The sequence below is a fragment of the Schistocerca gregaria genome, chromosome 6, assembly GCF_023897955.1.
Source record: "Schistocerca gregaria isolate iqSchGreg1 chromosome 6, iqSchGreg1.2, whole genome shotgun sequence".
Classification (NCBI taxonomy): Eukaryota; Metazoa; Arthropoda; class Insecta; order Orthoptera; family Acrididae; genus Schistocerca; species Schistocerca gregaria.
In genome coordinates, this window is record NC_064925.1 from 407,059,873 (window position 1) to 407,077,786 (window position 17,914).

A 17,914-nucleotide genomic window follows, 5' to 3' on the forward strand; every position below is an offset into this window, starting at 1 on the left:
GTCAGAACATTAACAGTAATTACAAGTATTTTCATTCTCATGAACTATGTATTGGGTGCTATATTAAAGATAAGGATTGATTAGTATACTATTCTTTACTATTAAAGAACTCTGACTTGAGTGTACTGTTCAGTCTGTGAACATACCTTGAATGATCAGTTTATGGCAAGAAGATTTGTCAGCATGGGAAGCTGATTGTGGGATCAGCATACACTGCAGTGAAACATACAAAAATACCACCCAAGTTTCCAACTTTTCTGGTGTATTTTCCAAAAGTTTTCTTTTATATTAGCCTTGTCCTGACAATTATGTACATTGTAGATCTGGCTCTGAGCACTGTGGGACTTAACATCTGAGGTCATCAGTTGCCTAGAACTTAGAACTACTTAAACCTAACTAACCTAAGGACATCACACACATCCATGCTCGAGGCAGGATTCGAACCTGCGACTGTAGCAGTCAGGCGGTTCCAGACTGAGCTCCTGGAACTGCTCGGCCACCCTGGCTGGCTGTAGATCTGGGTCACAGTGGTTGCCCATGGCCGACGACACAAGTTGTTGACTGCTACTTAGAAATTATAGTTTGTAGGTACTCCAAGAACAAAGCAATGTAAGTGCGTACTACGTCCGTGGAGGCAACTGGGATGGCTGTGTCTACCCAGATAGTACAAAACTGTCCCTACATGATTGGTTTGTTCTCTAAGTGTCCAATATGATCAACCGTACAAAACCCCCGAGCAGTGTGGGTTAGTGGATGTGGAGTTCTCTTCTTTAACAAGAGCAAAATTTGTGTCTGACATCTGATGATCATCATTGAAGAGAGTGGAGGTGGACAGAAACCAACACACATCTGAGGCATGTAGTCCCACTGTAATACACTCTTTCCTATGCAGTTATTTTACTAAATTTTGATCTTAGATGTGTTACTAATGGTTTATTTAGGCAATCAGACTAAAAATTACTTTATGTATTGCCTGTTGGCTTCTTGTTTCAGGACCTTTGGCCAACTTTTGTTTAATGGTTTCCCTAATACTTTTCCAGCTCAAGTAGCTGCCACCATCAAAGGTTCACCCTTCATGGCTGCTGGTAGACTGTAGTCAAGCCTATGACCAGAGATTATATGTACCTGTTGTGCCAATATATGAGGGTTTGGCCAAAATATGAGGGTTTCCCTGATAATTATTGCTTTAGGTCTCCTCATGCTGCCTGCAATGGTCTTTAGCTCCAGCTTGGGAATCCAGGAGCCTAAAGGTAAATGGATACTGGATTTCTGTAGGTCAGTGAATGGCCATTGCAGGTAGCAAGGGGAGAAAAACAGTGGTAATTATAATGGGGAAGCCCTTAAACATTGGTGTGATGGGTACATATAATCTCTGGCTTTGTTTGGAGTTGACTCCAATCCACCACCAGCAGTGGAGGCTGAATCTTTGACAAAGCAAGCCACTCATGCTGACAAAATATGTGGAAAATCCTTAAACAAATGTCAGCCGAAGATCTCAAGACAGAAACCACCAAGAATTATGTCAACAAGTCGTCACAAAACCATCAACAATTTTGTAAAAGTTGTTTGCTCATCTATGAAACTCACAAATGCTGATTTTGAAATGTTTTTGTCGGGCCACACAAGGCAGATGTAACTATCTGTTACAAGTAATAAAATGATTGCCACTTCAGATTGGACATTTATTTTAGTTAAGAGGGAAATTGCAATCTTTAAAGCCAAAATCTAAATAAGTACATTAAATTCATTCACTAACAGTTTCATGAGAGAACTGTTTCATAGAATCAACTCTTTCCCAATGTATAATTTTTCCTGTTTACTTTGAGATAATGATCAATAAGAAAATCATTTCCTCACACTAACAGTTTTCAAAATAATCTGGATAGTTCTGAATAAATCAACATTTAAAGTTACTGTATAACAGAGATGCTGAGTCGCAGATAGGCACAACAAAAAGACTTTCACAATTAAAACTTCTGCACACACACACACACACACACACACACACACACACGTGCGCGCACGACTGCAGTCTCAGGCAACTGGAACCACACTGCGAGCAGCAGCACCAATGGATGATGAAAGTGGCAACTGGGTGGAGATAAGGAGGAGGCTGGGGTGGGGAGTGGGAGGGGTAGTGTGATGGGGTTAGTGGACTGTGAACTGTTGCAGGGGGGGGGGGGGGGGGGGTGAAGTAGCGGAACAGTAGAGAAATAAAAAGGCTGGGTGTGGTGGTGGAATGATGGCTGTGTAGTGCTGGAATGGGAACAGGGAAGGGGCTGGATGGGTGAGGACAGTGACTATCGAAGGTTAAGGACAGGAGGGTTACAGGAACATAAGATGTATTGCAGGGGAAGTTCCCACCTATGCAATTCAGAAAAGCTGATGTTGGTTGGAAGGATCCATGTAGCACAGGCTATGAAGCAACATGTTCAACATCAGGGTGGTCCACTTGTTTCTTGTTGGCTATTCATGTGGACAGATAACTTGTTGGTTGTCATGCCTACATAGAATGCAGCACAGTGGTTGCTGCTTAGCTTGTAGACCACATGACTGATTTCACAGGTAGCCCTGCCTTTGATGGGATAGGTGATGTTAGTGACCAGACTGGGGTAGGTGGTTGTTGGAGGATGTATGGGACAGGTCTTGCATCTAGGTCTATTACTGGGACATGAACTATGAGGTAATGGATTGGAAGCAGGGGTTGTGTAAGGATGGTCGAGTATATTGTGTAGGCTCGGTAGACAGCAGAATACCACAGTGGGGAGGGGTGGGAAAGATTGACAAGAGGTAATCGAAACCCTAGCGGAGAGTGTAATTCAGTTGTTCCAGTCCTGGGTGGTGTTGAGTTACGAGGGGAATGCTCGTCTGCGGCCAAACGGTGGGACTTTCGGAGCTGGTGTGAGACTGGAAAGATCTGGCACGGGAGATTTGTTTTTGTACATAAACAAATCTCCTGTGTTTTATTACCTGTAATTTAAACAAAGACTACTTTCATTCTTGCATGAATTTCTGTCAACAGAAATGGAAAATGTTAAGTGGAGATGTTGAGCTGCGGCCAGGCACAACTAAAAGACTACTAAGCACAAAGCTTTGAGCCAGAAGGCTATCTTCTGAAATAGACAGAGTACACTCTCTCTCTCTCTCTCTCTCTCTCTCTCTCTCTCTCTCTCTCTCTCTCTCTCTCTCTCTCTCTCTCTGCGAAATCGGCTTTCTGCCGGTTGAAAGGCAGACGAAAAGAGGCCGTGGAACGAAGTTGGGGCGCGTGCGTGAGGCAGGACCTCATAAAGGCACGAGGACTGGTCATGATTGCATAGCGCCCATCTCAGAGTAGCATTTATCTTTATAATACCTCACTTATGTTTGCACGCAGTTTAAAGGAGCAGTACTTTCCTGCATCATAACTGTTCCGATTTCTCAAACAACGTAGGTGACAAAGCACAACAAGGAGGAATGTTGAGTCCTTGGAAGAAAACAGGTAGTCTGTCTTCAGCTCTCTCTCTCTCTCTCTCTCATGCAACAAACGCAGCTGTCACACACGTGACCACTGTCTTCGACTGCTGGCTGGTGCTGGGGCCAGACTCTGTTGTGTGTGTGTGTGTGTGTGTGTGTGTGTGTGAGAGAGAGAGAGAGAGAGAGAGAGAGAGAGAGAGAGAGAGAGAGAGAGAGAGCGCTGAAGACGGACTTGTACCTGTCTGTGACTCAGTGCCTCCTCTTTGTGGTGAGTAGCAATTTATCCTTTCCTTATAGTGTAAGTTCTTGTCTGCCACATTCTACAAAGCACTCCATTGCTCCCCAGTCTGTAGGCATACCCTGCCAATTCCTTGGGTGCTGCAGAAAGCATCATGGTTGCATCTGCCTCTTCTGTTATCTGTCAGCTCTCCTGGTTGCAAGGGATGACTCCCGTGATCCAAGAGATCATTGTTGCTGCTCGTGAGGAGTGCAGGCACATGCCAGCCCACATCGTCCAGGTTCCAATTCTTTGGGCAGTGAGACATGGCCCATGGGTACATTTCCACACTGGTGTTGTTTTTATGATCACTGTTGTTAAATAAAGTAAATTTTATGGAAACTAGGGTATCATTTCCCCTCCCAATTCCTCCCCACCCCAGCCCCACCTCTCTCTCTCTCTCTCTCTCTCTCTCTCTCTCTCTCTCTCTCTCTCTCTCTCTTTCTGAATATTGCACATTGCACATCATTTATTTTTTGCAAGCCATCCTATAGTTGAGATGTGCCATTATTTGACAGGTGTAGATTCCATGTGATGTGTTACCTTAAAATGAAATGGAAGACATAAGACATTTATTGTAACATTGGGTGTCATTAAATTCAAACTTTACTCACCTCTTAGAGTTCTCAAACATTTACTTGTAGGGCCACAAAATGATCTCCTGAATAAGCAAGCTTTGCATCTTTTTTGATCCTTAACAAAATATTTAAAAGGTTTATTTACTGCCAGACTGTATTCTCAGCAAGTGTACTGTGTCTTCTACAGTCACACTGTTTGGTTAGTGTGTGCTAGCTGGTGAATCTGACATTCTGGAACATTTGATACGCAACGCACATATTTTTTTGGCGGTGGGAACATTGTCAAGTTGTGTCGGCATTGTTCCATTAAGTGACAAGTGGGCACGTGAGTAGGACAGTGCTGGGAGCTAGAAGTGTTGATCAACTATAAGGATATGTATCAGTCGTGGTAAAAGTTGAAAGTATTGAGAGGAAGAACTGTAATAGCAAATCAAGTGATTATTCATTAATGATTACATACATCAAAGGTAAGCAGAGGGAGTGAGTGTTAACTTATCTAGTGTGAGTAGAACTTAAGTTACTGATTATAATTTACTCAGTTTAACAACCTGTAGGAGACCGTAGTATAAGTAGAAATGGACATCTTTGGAAGAATGAATATTAAATAATGACTTCTCTGGAGTGACAATTCATCATTGTGGATTGCAAAACATGGGTGTGGAAGGCATAGTTAGAAACTTCTGTTTTCAAACCAGTAACACAAGTTCATATACTTTGTGTTATCTTTTATAACGTATCTTGCTCACATATAGTTAGAGAACATCATAAAAATTAGATACATGATTTATTGTCTATGTCATACATGATCTGTTGTAAGTCATCTCCCTTAAAAATCCGATTGTCAAATAACAGATAAATGGTAATGTAACTGATATTTGTAGTGTGAGCTTATATCTGTCTTTCTTGCAGGCCTTTTCTGCATCAGTGGATCATAAGAGAATGTGTAGATTAAGCATTTTGATCATTTGTGGAGGTCACAAGGAATAGGTCACCTTTCTACCTTTCTTATCTGCTTGGCAATTTTTCTTAAAATGTTGTTTGATTTCAGTGAGCTTCATCACATGCATCACTTTTCCAGAGGCAGAAATGTGTTCATTTCCAGGTCTGCAAAAATTTTATTCCTCAGTTCCATCATTAACATTTATTCTCCACTTCTCGATTCATTTCAGTTTCCAAAATAAGAAACAGCATTAGCTTAGCTTAGATCAGCCCTATGTGATATTTCCCATAAAAATGTAGTCAGTATAAAGATGGAATACTAGACTGCATTGTGTGTCAGAATACTGATTGTTCTGAAGTGGTAAAATCCCAAAGGCCGCAGTGGGAGTGAAAATGATTTTATTTAATTTTCAGTTAAGCTGTGATTTGAACAAATGTTCAGTGTAGCTGATTCTGAGTGTGTTCCCATAATTTTTCCCACTGTGATGAAACCAGCCAAAGAGATCACTGTTGGAGAGGGATAAAATGGGTGATGGTTGACCTTGTTAAAATGTAGTACAGCGTGATGAAATATTTCACATTGCACAGCTACTTCTAATAACAAAGAATTTAGACTATAGGTTCTAAGAGGAAGGATGCAAATATGCATATTGACAGCACACTGATGGCATGTTTTTGTAACACTGCCGAACTTGCACTTTCCAGCAGAATTAGGTTGCTAAAATGTATAGACAATTAGTGATACAATCTGGTATTCTTACTTGCATCTAGGCAGGTGACAGAGTGGGAAGAAAGTAGTACTCAAGGGAACTTTTTTTGTTTCATATGAAAGAGTAATTAAATTATTCCATTGACTCTAATAAATCAAGATCAAAGATATACATATATGTCTGCATAGTATGTAATTAAAAAAAATTGTTACTTCTACTCTCTTTTGTTTGTGCAACAACGCAGATGCATCTCTGGGGTGTATGGACCCTTCTTCCACTTAAGTACAGAAACATTTGAGTCACATGATTATAACAAACTTCCATTCACTCATTCAGTTTCTTTCACTTCCCCTGCGTCCAAGCAGAGAAAGATGTAAATTTGGTATTCTGTAAATTGATTTGATTTATCACAGGTGTAACCAGAATAAATGATATGTACATGCTTAACTTCAAATTATTCACAGTGTTGGTTCCTATTTATTTTATTTATTTATTCCATGTGATCTGATGGTACACAGTGTGTTGCAAATGTAGGAAGATATCAGTTAACATTGTTAACATATATTAACATATAGTATCATAATGTATTATATTACTCAGTGTTTTCAATTTAGCACACATAGCAAGATTACTGTTCTAAGTATTCATTTACAGAATAAAAACAATGACACAACAAATATGACTTCATGGCTTTGCTAAATTTTATGTTGTCTTCGATGAACTTAATACTAGTGGGAAGATTGTTGAACATTAAACTAAGCTTCTCAAATGGTAACCTTCTCCTGGAGCTGTTTGAAATGTATTTTAAGAAACTCGTAATATATTAACATACCAAAAGCTGCCAGGTGAATTGCTTTCATTTGACAACCATTTTTAGTATTTCAGAACATCTTCAGGAACAAAAACATCACTACAGTGTTGACTTGATTATACTTCCAGTCATGTTTATCAAGGCAGTAGAGTGTTGTAGAATTTTAATGAGGAGTGACTGAACGTAGTTCACCCACAACAAGAGGCTAGATGGTTTTTTTGACATTATGTGTTCTGTGAGATAATTATAAAAGTTAAGTCAAATGTATATGAGCAGTTCATTTCACTGATTAAAGATACGTAAATGTGAGGTTTTTCTTGAAACACAACTTAAAGAGCTTATTGTCACAGATTGACATCATAAACATGTTTTGAAATTAAGATGTGAACGTATGTACAGTGGGGTGATGCCTTTGTACCTGAAAATGGTCTGAAAGACTGAAACTGAATGTAAAATAAAAGCATTTCACTTACCACCTGTTAGTGTGAGTATCTTTGCAAAAAATCTCATTTTATTTTACCCTTTTGCTAATGTAAGCTTTTTAGTATGGTAGCTTAAGTCAGTCAGATATTAGTTTTGTAATATGCTCATTTAATTATAAAAGACAAATATATTTCACTTATTACTTTGAAATTAAATTATCTTATTCATCTTTCAGTATATTGCATTACTGTTGTTAATTTCTCACTTATGTTATGTGTTGTTACACAGTCTTTTCTTTACACCATCGTTTCTCTGTAATATTTTCCTTCTGTAGTTTAAGCTTTTCCTTCTTATTTATGTTTTGTGCTCACAAAGGTTTTTCTCTTTTGTTTTACTCAATTGAACTCCTGTTCATATTGTGTTAGAGGGAAACATGCTCAAGACCTATAGATACTGTAAAATATTGTTGACTACATTGCAAGAGTGCAGCACTATGTAAATGCTTCTGTAGTCTTTCACAAGTTTTAATTGTCATTTAGTGGAACCACAGACTGTTCGTACATGTGGTCCTGAAGGGTCTGCGGTAATGATTGCTCAGTTGTATTTGAGTGTTCTGTTATTGTATTCCATTTCATAACAATCATTATGTTTATTGGTAAAGAAATTATTTTTTGAAATACTCCTTAGTTTGGTTGTTTGGATAGATAATGTAGCTGAAAAATTGTCAGGAAGATTGAAAGGACAACTTTTTCATAGTTCTGCATATTTCACACCAAAGGTAAAAATGTTTACCATGTTTCATTATTTCTTTACCATATGTGATTGTCTCCAGTATGTACCTATCCACAGATCTCAATAATTTTAAATTGTTGTTTGACAGGTGTGGGACTGAGGCGGTCATTGGATATTGGGAGAGTGTACTACTACTTGCTGGACGGCAAGGAGACTTCACAAAGTATGGATATGATTCTGGAGTGTACTTAGTGCCTGAGATGGATGGTGTTCGTGTGCTCTCTCTGTTCTCTCATGAAATGATTCAGAAAGTGCCAAATGTGGTGCAAGAAATTTTTCGAATCAATAGTAATGATCCTGGATCTTATTTATTTGAAGCTTCGAAGCAGTTCCAGGTACAAAAATTACAGTGAGGGATGTCTCTACATTTTTCAAGCAGTATGATTAAATAAAAAATATCTATTACCATGTTACAAACATTAAGCGTAATAACCATTGTTTAAAACATCTGCTGAACAGTGATGGAAATATAAATTTTGCACATGCCCATGCGTGCGCGCACGCACACACACACAGTGCTGCATTGTTAAGGTATTTAAGTACTTCAATCATTTCTGCTGCTTGTGGTGTACCAAAAATGCTTTCCATCCAAATTAGGTGCCTTAGGCTGGGTAACAGTCAGTCTGTTGGTTCATGTCATGATTCTACAACACAGGAAAAATTTTTTCATTGATATCTGTCTAACATTAATCATTTTTTATCTAGAATATGTAGCTGTACATTGTTGTTCAACATGTGAATATTGGGTATGAGAATGTTTGATGCTCTATGATGAAGTCTCTGTCACAGTTGCATTGCAAAACCTTAAATAATGTAAAAAAAATTGTTATAGGTGCCATATAGATTACTTTGTTACTGTAATTGTTTTGTCATAATGTTCACCAATAAGTAGGTCACCCCTGATCGACAGTAGTCCATTTTCAGCAGGGACTTCAGATTTTTCTGTTGAAAAGATTATTTATAGTTCTGTGATTCACAATCATGAGTATGGGACATGAGACGGAAAGACTTCATGTTGTGACTTTTTATTTTATTGGCTTCTATTTGCATATGACCTGTTACCTGTTGGCTGAGATGGGTCATGTTTCTGCTGTATAAAATTGTTCATATATTTGAAATGAAGATTATTTGTTTTCAGGGTCTTTTAATGAAGTAGCAGAATATGGAAGTCACTACAACTGAATAGTCACAGTTTCATAGTTACCTGTAAAGGTCGTATGTTCAGAAGTCAGTGATTAAGTAGTAGCTTACATTTATTTTAAATTGTAGTATGAAACCACGACTGACAGCTGAATGAAATGTTAGGAAGAATAACTGAAAGAGAGAACTAACATAATGTGTCATCTTGAAATGTAATATGATCCTTGTGATGAGGTAAACTTGGTAATGGTGCAGTAAGTAGTATACCTCTGTTAGAAAAATGTCATGTATCTCTGTTGTTCCAGAAAGGAAGTCATCGAGCAGATGAATATATAAGAATTGTTAAAGACAAGCTAGAGGAAGCAGTTAAAAATTGTATTGAGGCTGCAGGCTATGAATTTGACACGGACACACAGAAAATGCTGATTCGGGTATTTTTTGTTCTTTTGCTTATTATCTTCATTGAATATATAGATGTAAACCATTTTGAAGTTATTTTTTGATTTTATGTTATTGGTCTCATGTTTTACTATTGCCTCATACATCATAAATTAACCCAGTTTGTTGTTGTCTTCCAGTACAGCACAGATTTTTGTGGCTTAGTATTTAAGTTCTCATGAATGCCTTTCTAGCTGCTGTACACAAATAGATTTCTAATTTGTCTTTTTCCAACACATTTTTTAAATTACTTTTTAGAAAGTGCTCAGTAAAATTTATATGAAAAATATTTGGGATATTGTAACTACAGCTTCTGACCACTGTTTTATCTGGAAACATTAATTTGTTTCAGCATGGTTACATCTTTAAAATCTGTTCCCTTTCTAGGCAGCACAATTTGGCAAAGGCTTTGTTCCCAGTATGAACTCGGATTCATATGTGAGGATGTGTCGACTGCTACGTGTTCTTAATGCTGTGCGAAATCGACACGTTGGAATACCATTGACGATTACGCAGTATCCTTTCATATAGCTTGGAGGTTGATTTATAACTACTATTTAATAGTTAAAATATCTATCATTGCTGTGGCAACATTCTGAAAGGACAATAAAGTGCATGGACTTGGGGATGTTGTTGCTGTAAACAGTGCAGGTCAGTACTGATGTGTGGGACAATGGGATTAAATATTAACATTTGTCGCTGAGTTCGAAAATGTTAAAGTGGGCAATGTTCTTGAAAATTTTTATGTAATGAATGTGAAACTAGAACAATAAGCATGGATAAAAATGTAGTAGTGTTTGCTTCCAATTATTATTTACAAAGTTTCTTGTGGTGGCCATTTTCCACTGAAGCTGTATATAAATTGTGGTAGTTTACAATAAAAACACCTTTGGAATGCTGCACATCAATTTTCTGTTCTGTTTATGCATCCAGACAGATTATGCCATTTTAACAAGGCATATTTTGTGGATGTCCTGGAATATTACAAGATTTTTTGTTGTTGTCACATATTGGCTATTGATTTAAAAATGTTTCATCGACTTTCCCAGTTTTTGCATTTGGCTATTTTTGTTTGTATGTATGTTGACGAAAGACACACAGACAGAGAGAGAGAGAGAGAGAGAGAGAGAGAGAGAGAGAGAGCGCATGAATGGGCCTGCGCACACACCTGGCGCCTGTGTATGTGTGTGAGTGCATAAATGAAATAAAAAGAATTGATGTGCAGCATATATAAAGTGTTCTTCTTGTGAACCTCTGCAATTTAATTATTACATTTTCTAATACATGGATCTCTGTTGTTCTGAAATAGTTTGTTGTATTGGAGATATGACTTTCATTATCAAGTGGTATTGACTGTGACTGTAATATGAATTTTCTGCATCAGCTGTATTTTAAATCTTTTTTCTTAGATTTATTCTATTTGGATTCTTTTTGCTTTGGGAAATGAGAGCATGTGCAAAGCATGATGCAGAATGAAATACAGTGTAACGGCTAGGAAGGTTCAAAGACCTATTCATTATTATTGTTATGGCTGCCATGAAATCAGACTGTCTTTTATACATTTACTACACTACATATAGCCTTGACGTAGTGCTTACTAACTACACAAGCACAAGATAAGAGAGAGAAAAACCACTGAAGATGCCTAAAGCAGTTAGGCAAAATCTTGGAAGTTCCAAAAAGATTCATGTGATTTCGTAAGACTATATCCTTTACATCAATGAAAATAGGAACTCAGGGTAAATTTTAACTTATACATAGTAGCTAACAGTGTACTTTGGCACTAGTTGTAAGTTGCCAGTTCATTTGTTTGCCAGTAGGTGTCCTACTGGTGGACTCTCACTCAGTTGTTCATTCATCTGCGTTTTCCACAACTGCTATAACATGCTGAAACTTTCATTTTTTAAGAGGACAGAACACCACCACACTTGCACCCACCAGTAAAATAATTTCTTAACATTGAGCTGCTCAGTGGTGGATTGAATGTAAAGGGCTTATTGATCTTGCATTGCACCATGGTCATCTAAAGTCATGTGGTCTCATAGTACATGGTTCTTTTTTGTGAAGGTTTGTAAAAGATGTTGTTTATGTGTCTCCATTCCATCAATTTTTGGGTAAACTGTGACACCACATAGCAACAGGGGGGACATGGTTGTAAAAGTATGGGAAACAGATGTTTGCCATACTTCTGGTAGAGAGAGCATTGAACATCTGTGAAAGGTAAATTTTGATTGTAAATGTAATTGTGAAGAATACCCAAGCTCCTCTCTCTCTCTCTCTCTCTCTCTCTCTCTCTCTCTCTCTCTCTCTCTCTCTCTCTCTCTCTCTCTGTGTGTGTGTGTGTGTGTGTGTGTGTGTGTGTGTGTGTGTGTGTGTGTGTGTGTGTTTTTAAATCAAATGATTCTTTTGAAAATAACAACATAGTAGGTCTATGCATAAGTCATAATGTACTGCAACTGTGTATTATCAAGTAAAAATTGTAGTCATGTGAAATCAGATGAATGTTTTTCAAACATTCTATATATTTGGTTAAGAAGCAACATAAAATTCAGTTGTAAAAGAGAAGTAGGATTATTCTCACTTGCAAAATAAAAAAAGATAAATTTATAAATTTTTCAATGTCCCTTATTTGTATTTACATCTTGCTTAATTCCCAGAGGAAGATTAAGTGTCATGCTGTTTATTAATTGAGAAGGACAATATAAATGCACTGTAATTTGAATTGAACTCTCTTCATTTTGAAGAGTACAAAGTAAACACCCATTACATTTTATTTTTGTTAAATAAATGTATAAATTACAGCTGAGAGTAAGATATTTCTTCCTCAACTTTCACAAGATTGGAGCATTTGACTACACAGGTATTGCTGGACAGATTGGTGCTGAGACACCACTACTGCCTGGCCATCCACATCGCCAAATATTTGCGTCTGCCAGAGACAGAGGGATCAAGTCGTATTCTTGCGCATTGGGCCTGCTATAAAGTGAGCACATCATTGTTTATTTTTGTCATCACATTAGTTGATGGTATGTAATGACTTACATGAACTTTATTATTAATTTCTGGTTGTAATATGCATGAGAGGACAGGTATATGTGTAAGTGACACACTTGTATATGTTCAGTTATCTGATTGTACTGCCCCCCCCCCCCCCCCTTACATCTCTTGTCCTACTGTTGTTATATCTATTTTCCCACCATATGTAGAATTAATGTAGGCCATACACAGTGAACTCTGGGTAGAGCAGTATTGGATGTGCAGTATTCCCATAATTCGTTATTTTACTAATATTGGAAATATAAATAGAAATAAGCATGTCTAGTGGTTAGGAAAATGGAGAAGACTTATTGATGTAGTAATTATATTATGACCCTCACGGTTAGCCATGTGGTGTAACGCATGGCTTTCCAGATTGGGAAATAGTACCTGGTCCCTGGCACGAATCTTTCCAGCGGACTTGTGTCAAGGTCCGTTGAGCTGGCCAGTCTGTGGATGGTTTTTAGGCGGTTTTCCATCTGCCTCAGCGAATGCAGACTGGTTCCCCTTATTCCGCCTCTGCTACACTACGTCCGCAATTGCTGCGCAAACAACTTCTCCATGTATGTGTACACCACCATTACTCTACCATGCAAACATAGGGTTACACTCGTTTGATGTGAGGATGTTCCCTGGGGGCATGGGAGGGTGTCCACCAGGGGCCGAACTTCACAATAGCCGTGCAAGAGTGGTTTGGTGTGGGGCGGCGGAGGGGTGAAGTGGACTGTGGTAGTCGTCGTGTGTAGTGGACCACTGCGGCTGTGACGGGGACGGAGCCTCTCCGTCATTTCAAGGCCCCTGGTTAGCTTACAATACAATACAACTATATTATGAAAAGGAAAGCTGGTGCTCACCATACAATGGAGATGCTGAGTCGCAGATAAGCACAACAAAAAGGCTGTCGCAAATAAAGCTTTTGGGTGGTAGGGCCTTCGTCAACAATAGATCACACACACACACACACACACACACACACACACACACACACAGGAGGAGCCTGGGGCAGGTAGGGGAAGGGATAGTATGGTAGTGGTGTTGGACAGTGAAGTGCTGCTGGTTAGACGGAAGGTGGGGGAGAGGTGGGAAGGGGGGGGGGGGGCAGGGGGAAATAGTGGAAAAGTAGACAAGTAAACAGGCTGCATGTTATGGTGGAATGATGACTTTGTAGTGCTGGAATGAGAACAGGGAACAGGGAAGGGGCTGGATGGGTGAGGCCAGTGACTAAAGAAGGTTGAGGCCAGGAGGGTTACAGGAACATAGGTTGTATTGCAGGGAAAGTTCCGACCTGTGCAATTCAGAAAGCTGGTCTTGTGGGAAGGATCCATATGGCACAGGCTGTGAAGCAGTCGTTGAAATGAAGGATGTCATGTTTGGCAGCTTGTTCAGCAATGAGGTGGTCCACTTGTATCTTGTCCACAGTTTGACGGTAGCCATTCATGTGGACAGACAGCTTGTCGGTTGTCACACCCACATAGAATGTAGCACAGTAATTGCAACGTAGCTTGCACATGTAGCCCAGCCTTTGATGGTATAGGTGATATTTGTGACCAGACTGGAGTAGGTGGTGGGAGGAGGTATGGGACAGGTCTTGCATCTGGGTCTATTTCAGGGGTATGAGTCATTAGGTTAGGGGTTGGAAGCAGGGGTTGTGTAAGGATGGATGAGTACATTGTGTAGGTTCGGTGGACAGTGGAATAACACTGTTGAAGGGGTGGGAAGGAGAGTGGGCAGGACATTTCTCATTTCAAGGCATGACAAGAGGTAGCTGAAACCCTGGCGGAGAATGTAATTCAGTTGCTCCATTCCTGGGTGGTACTGTGTTATGAGGGGAATGCTCCTATGTGGCTGGACAGCGGGACTTTGTGAGGTGGTGGGAGACTGGAGAGATAAGGCATGGGAGATTTGTTTTTGTACAAACCTTGCACTGCATAGTGTTTGTCCAACATAAGACTGGCCACCTTTGCAAGGTATCTCGTATACCCTAGGTGTTCTGAGACCTGCTGCCTCTTTAACTGGTCTCGGTAAAGGATGGAGTTTTGTCATATGCCTGAAGATTGACTTTGTCTTGTGTCATTTCAGCAGGTGGCTAATCTTGCCTGACACAAAGCTACAGAATGGCAGGTTTCTTTTCTTGCTCCTCTTTGGTGGACTTGTTGTGAGACTTGCTTGAAAATTTACTGTAAATACTGTAATGTGGCATGAACAGCTGCAAGTGCCAGCCCGATGCTGTATCCTCTGTTTGAATCAGAATCTTTGAATGAGTGTAATGCGAGTACATTGTTTGAATATTATACTTATTGCAGACTGTAACATTTGCCCGTCTTTCCTCTCACTGCAACACTTTTTGTGGTATTGAGACAATTAATTTGCTTAGAACTAGCCTTCCTGACCTTTCTGTTTCAGATTTATTTACACATTTTGCTGAACTTTGAATCTACTTTTCTTACAATGACCTCTGCTATTTTTAGGTCACTGTCACAGTCACTATCACTTCAAAAGATTGCAATGACTTTGTTTATGGGTTCACTGCATGCAGACTGTATTAAGTACTATTTGTGACGGCATCGTCATTTCAGGTGCCATTTGAACAAACATGCCTTACAAACTATCACCATTACATAAAACTGTTTTTGGAATCCTGGGTTTTGACTGTTGATTACTTCACAAGCTAAAAAATGGAAAAATATAGACATACTAGCCACTGAGTGGTGCCACTTATGTTTTGAAACAATCCATGGGGATGACAATTCATAATTGTTCATCTGTGCTTACACTGATGAAGATTTCTTACCTTTTGTCAAATCTTAATTCATCTGAATAGATAACCAGCCATCATATCTTAACAATACACCAACATAAGGGACATATAGTTGAGTTTATTTTGTCTTGTAGCTTTTCTTAAGATATGACGATGGCTGTAAACCTGAAACTGGTTGTCTGTCAAATAAATTAAAATATGAGCAGTGCTGCAAAGTCGACAATTTAGAATCCACAGTCACTGGCCTCCTACAAAGGTCAAAGTGACTTAACTTCATAACGAAGGTATTGTACATGAGGATGTTGTGTGACAAAAATGAAAATAGTAATGACTGTATAGAAATGCAATTTGTTTCTTATCACAAACTTCTGCAAACTTTTTCAAATAAAACAAGCTATTCTATGTTGAGAAATATCTTCAGCAGCTATTAACCCTTTTGCAGGCCTTGGGGGGAATATACTTCCCACTAAATGTATTTCTGTACAGCATTTAAGGGAATATGTGCTGTTACCATGCCTATATGCTCCTGGCATTTAGTAGCAGTCCACTGCACCAGCTGTAGTTTCTGTTTGTTGTTAAATATAGCCTTCAGGATTGTGGGCATTATATATCCCAACAAGCAACTGTGTTTTAATTGTTCTTGGGAAGAATGGTTGCACAAAAGTAGTTTCTGGAAGGGGCTTGGGAAGGATACTTCCCACAAAATTAATCTGTCGTTTGTGGTCCTAGGGAAGCATACTTACCAGCAACTAGGGGCATCCTAAAGCTTTTGGGAATATATCTTACCACCTCTGTCTGTGCCTGACATCTTGTGATATTACACTGCATGAGCTATATGTAAGCAACAGTCAATTTCTACAGGGTGTTTATAATAGAATATCAGGGTTTTAACACTTTATAATATTTATTACATTAAACTTACAGTTATAAATGATATGTCAAATGAAAGAGCAACTCAAACAGTTTTACCAAGTACCTTACAAAGCTGGCAGACCATGGATTATATGCCAACTTTGCAAACAAAATGTTTCATGACGATGAAGATTTTCTGTAACATGTTGTCTTCAGTGATGAATCAACCTTTCACCTTAGTGGACATGTTAACACTCACAATGTGCGCATCTTGGGCTCAGAAAATCCTCAGGAGGTGGTACAAACGCAACAAGATTCCCCTAAAGTGACTTTTTTGTGCTGTATCCCGGCGGAAAGTTTATGGGCCTTTCTTTTTTGGTGAACCTACTGTAACTGGCACTTCTTGCCTTGATACACTAGCACAATGGCTCTTCCCTCAGATGGAAGAAGATGAACCAGAGAACTTCATTTTCCAGAAGATGGTGCGCCATTGGCATAGCGTAGTATACGATTGGTTGAACTTCACAGTACCCAAGGGCTGGATGGGTCTTAAGGGGCCCAATGTCAGGCTTCCACTTTCACCCGAGCTAATGCCATGCGAGTTTTTCCTTTGGGTCTTCAGCAAGAATCATGTGTATGTGCCTCCGCTACCAACAGACCTCCCTGAATTAAGAAACTGGATTGAAGCAGATGTTGCTACAATCACTGAAGACACACTTATCAACATTTGGAAAGAACTCGGCTATAGACTTGACGTGTGCCATGTGACAAATGGTGCTCACATTGAACATTTATAAGGTTTTTGGTAGAACTGTTTGAGTTGCTCTTTCATTTGGCATATCGTTTATAACTGTAAGTTTAATATAATAAATATTATAAAGTGTTAAAACCCCGATATTCATTTATAAACACCCTGTATTTGTCATTGGACCAACTGTTGTCAAAACACATTGCTTCACTTCTGCAATATGTTTTATTCTGACTTGTATCAGCTCATACCTTTATAGCGTGACAAAATTTCTAGGGTTGTTTGCACATTGTTGTAAGTAAACTTTAACATCAGTGAAAAGAATATGAAATCAAATAAAATAAACCATAAAATAAAAACAGAAAAGACTGTTCATTATTTTTTATGTGTAACAGCAACACATGACAGCTCACAAAAGGGAAGTGGGAAATGAGATTACCACCATAGATCTAATACCGCACAAAAGTCCTGTGGTGATATATGTACCACCATAGTGTTTGATCCTAAATCACAAAAATAAAATTATTAAAAAGTAAATATAGTAAGTTGATCACAATTGTAATAGGATAGCAAAAAAATTATTTTCACTGAGTTGCTAAAAAAACAAAAAAAACAAAATGCATCCGCAAAAGGGTTAACATTTAATATAAAATAAATTCCATAATGAGATTTTCACTCTGCAGCAGAGTGTGCGCTGATATGAAACTTCCTGGCAGATTAAAACTGTGTGCCGGACCAAGACTAGAACTCGGGACCTTTGCCTTTTGTGGGCAAGTGCTCTACCGCCTTTTTTTTTTTTTTTTTTTTTTTTTTTGAGCTACCCAAGCACAGCTCACGGCCTGTCCTGACAGCTTTACTTCTGCCAGTACCTCATCTCCTACCTTCCAAACTTAACAGAAGCTATCCTGTGAAGCTAGCAGAACTAGCACTCCTGAAAGAAACGATACTGCGGAGAAATG

At 38.9% G+C, this 17,914-nt stretch overlaps 1 protein-coding gene across 1 annotated transcript in view; it reads left to right on the top strand.

The window, feature by feature from the left end:
- Positions 1 to 17,914, top strand: part of LOC126278348 (vacuolar protein sorting-associated protein 16 homolog) — a 214,654-nt gene that overhangs the window by 110,956 nt on the left and 85,784 nt on the right. The window contains exons 6-9 of the mRNA XM_049978390.1: positions 8,072 to 8,318; positions 9,429 to 9,554; positions 9,949 to 10,076; positions 12,400 to 12,544. Of these exons, the coding sequence (XP_049834347.1) occupies positions 8,072 to 8,318; positions 9,429 to 9,554; positions 9,949 to 10,076; positions 12,400 to 12,544 (646 nt within the window). The remainder of the gene's footprint in view (positions 1 to 8,071; positions 8,319 to 9,428; positions 9,555 to 9,948; positions 10,077 to 12,399; positions 12,545 to 17,914) is intronic.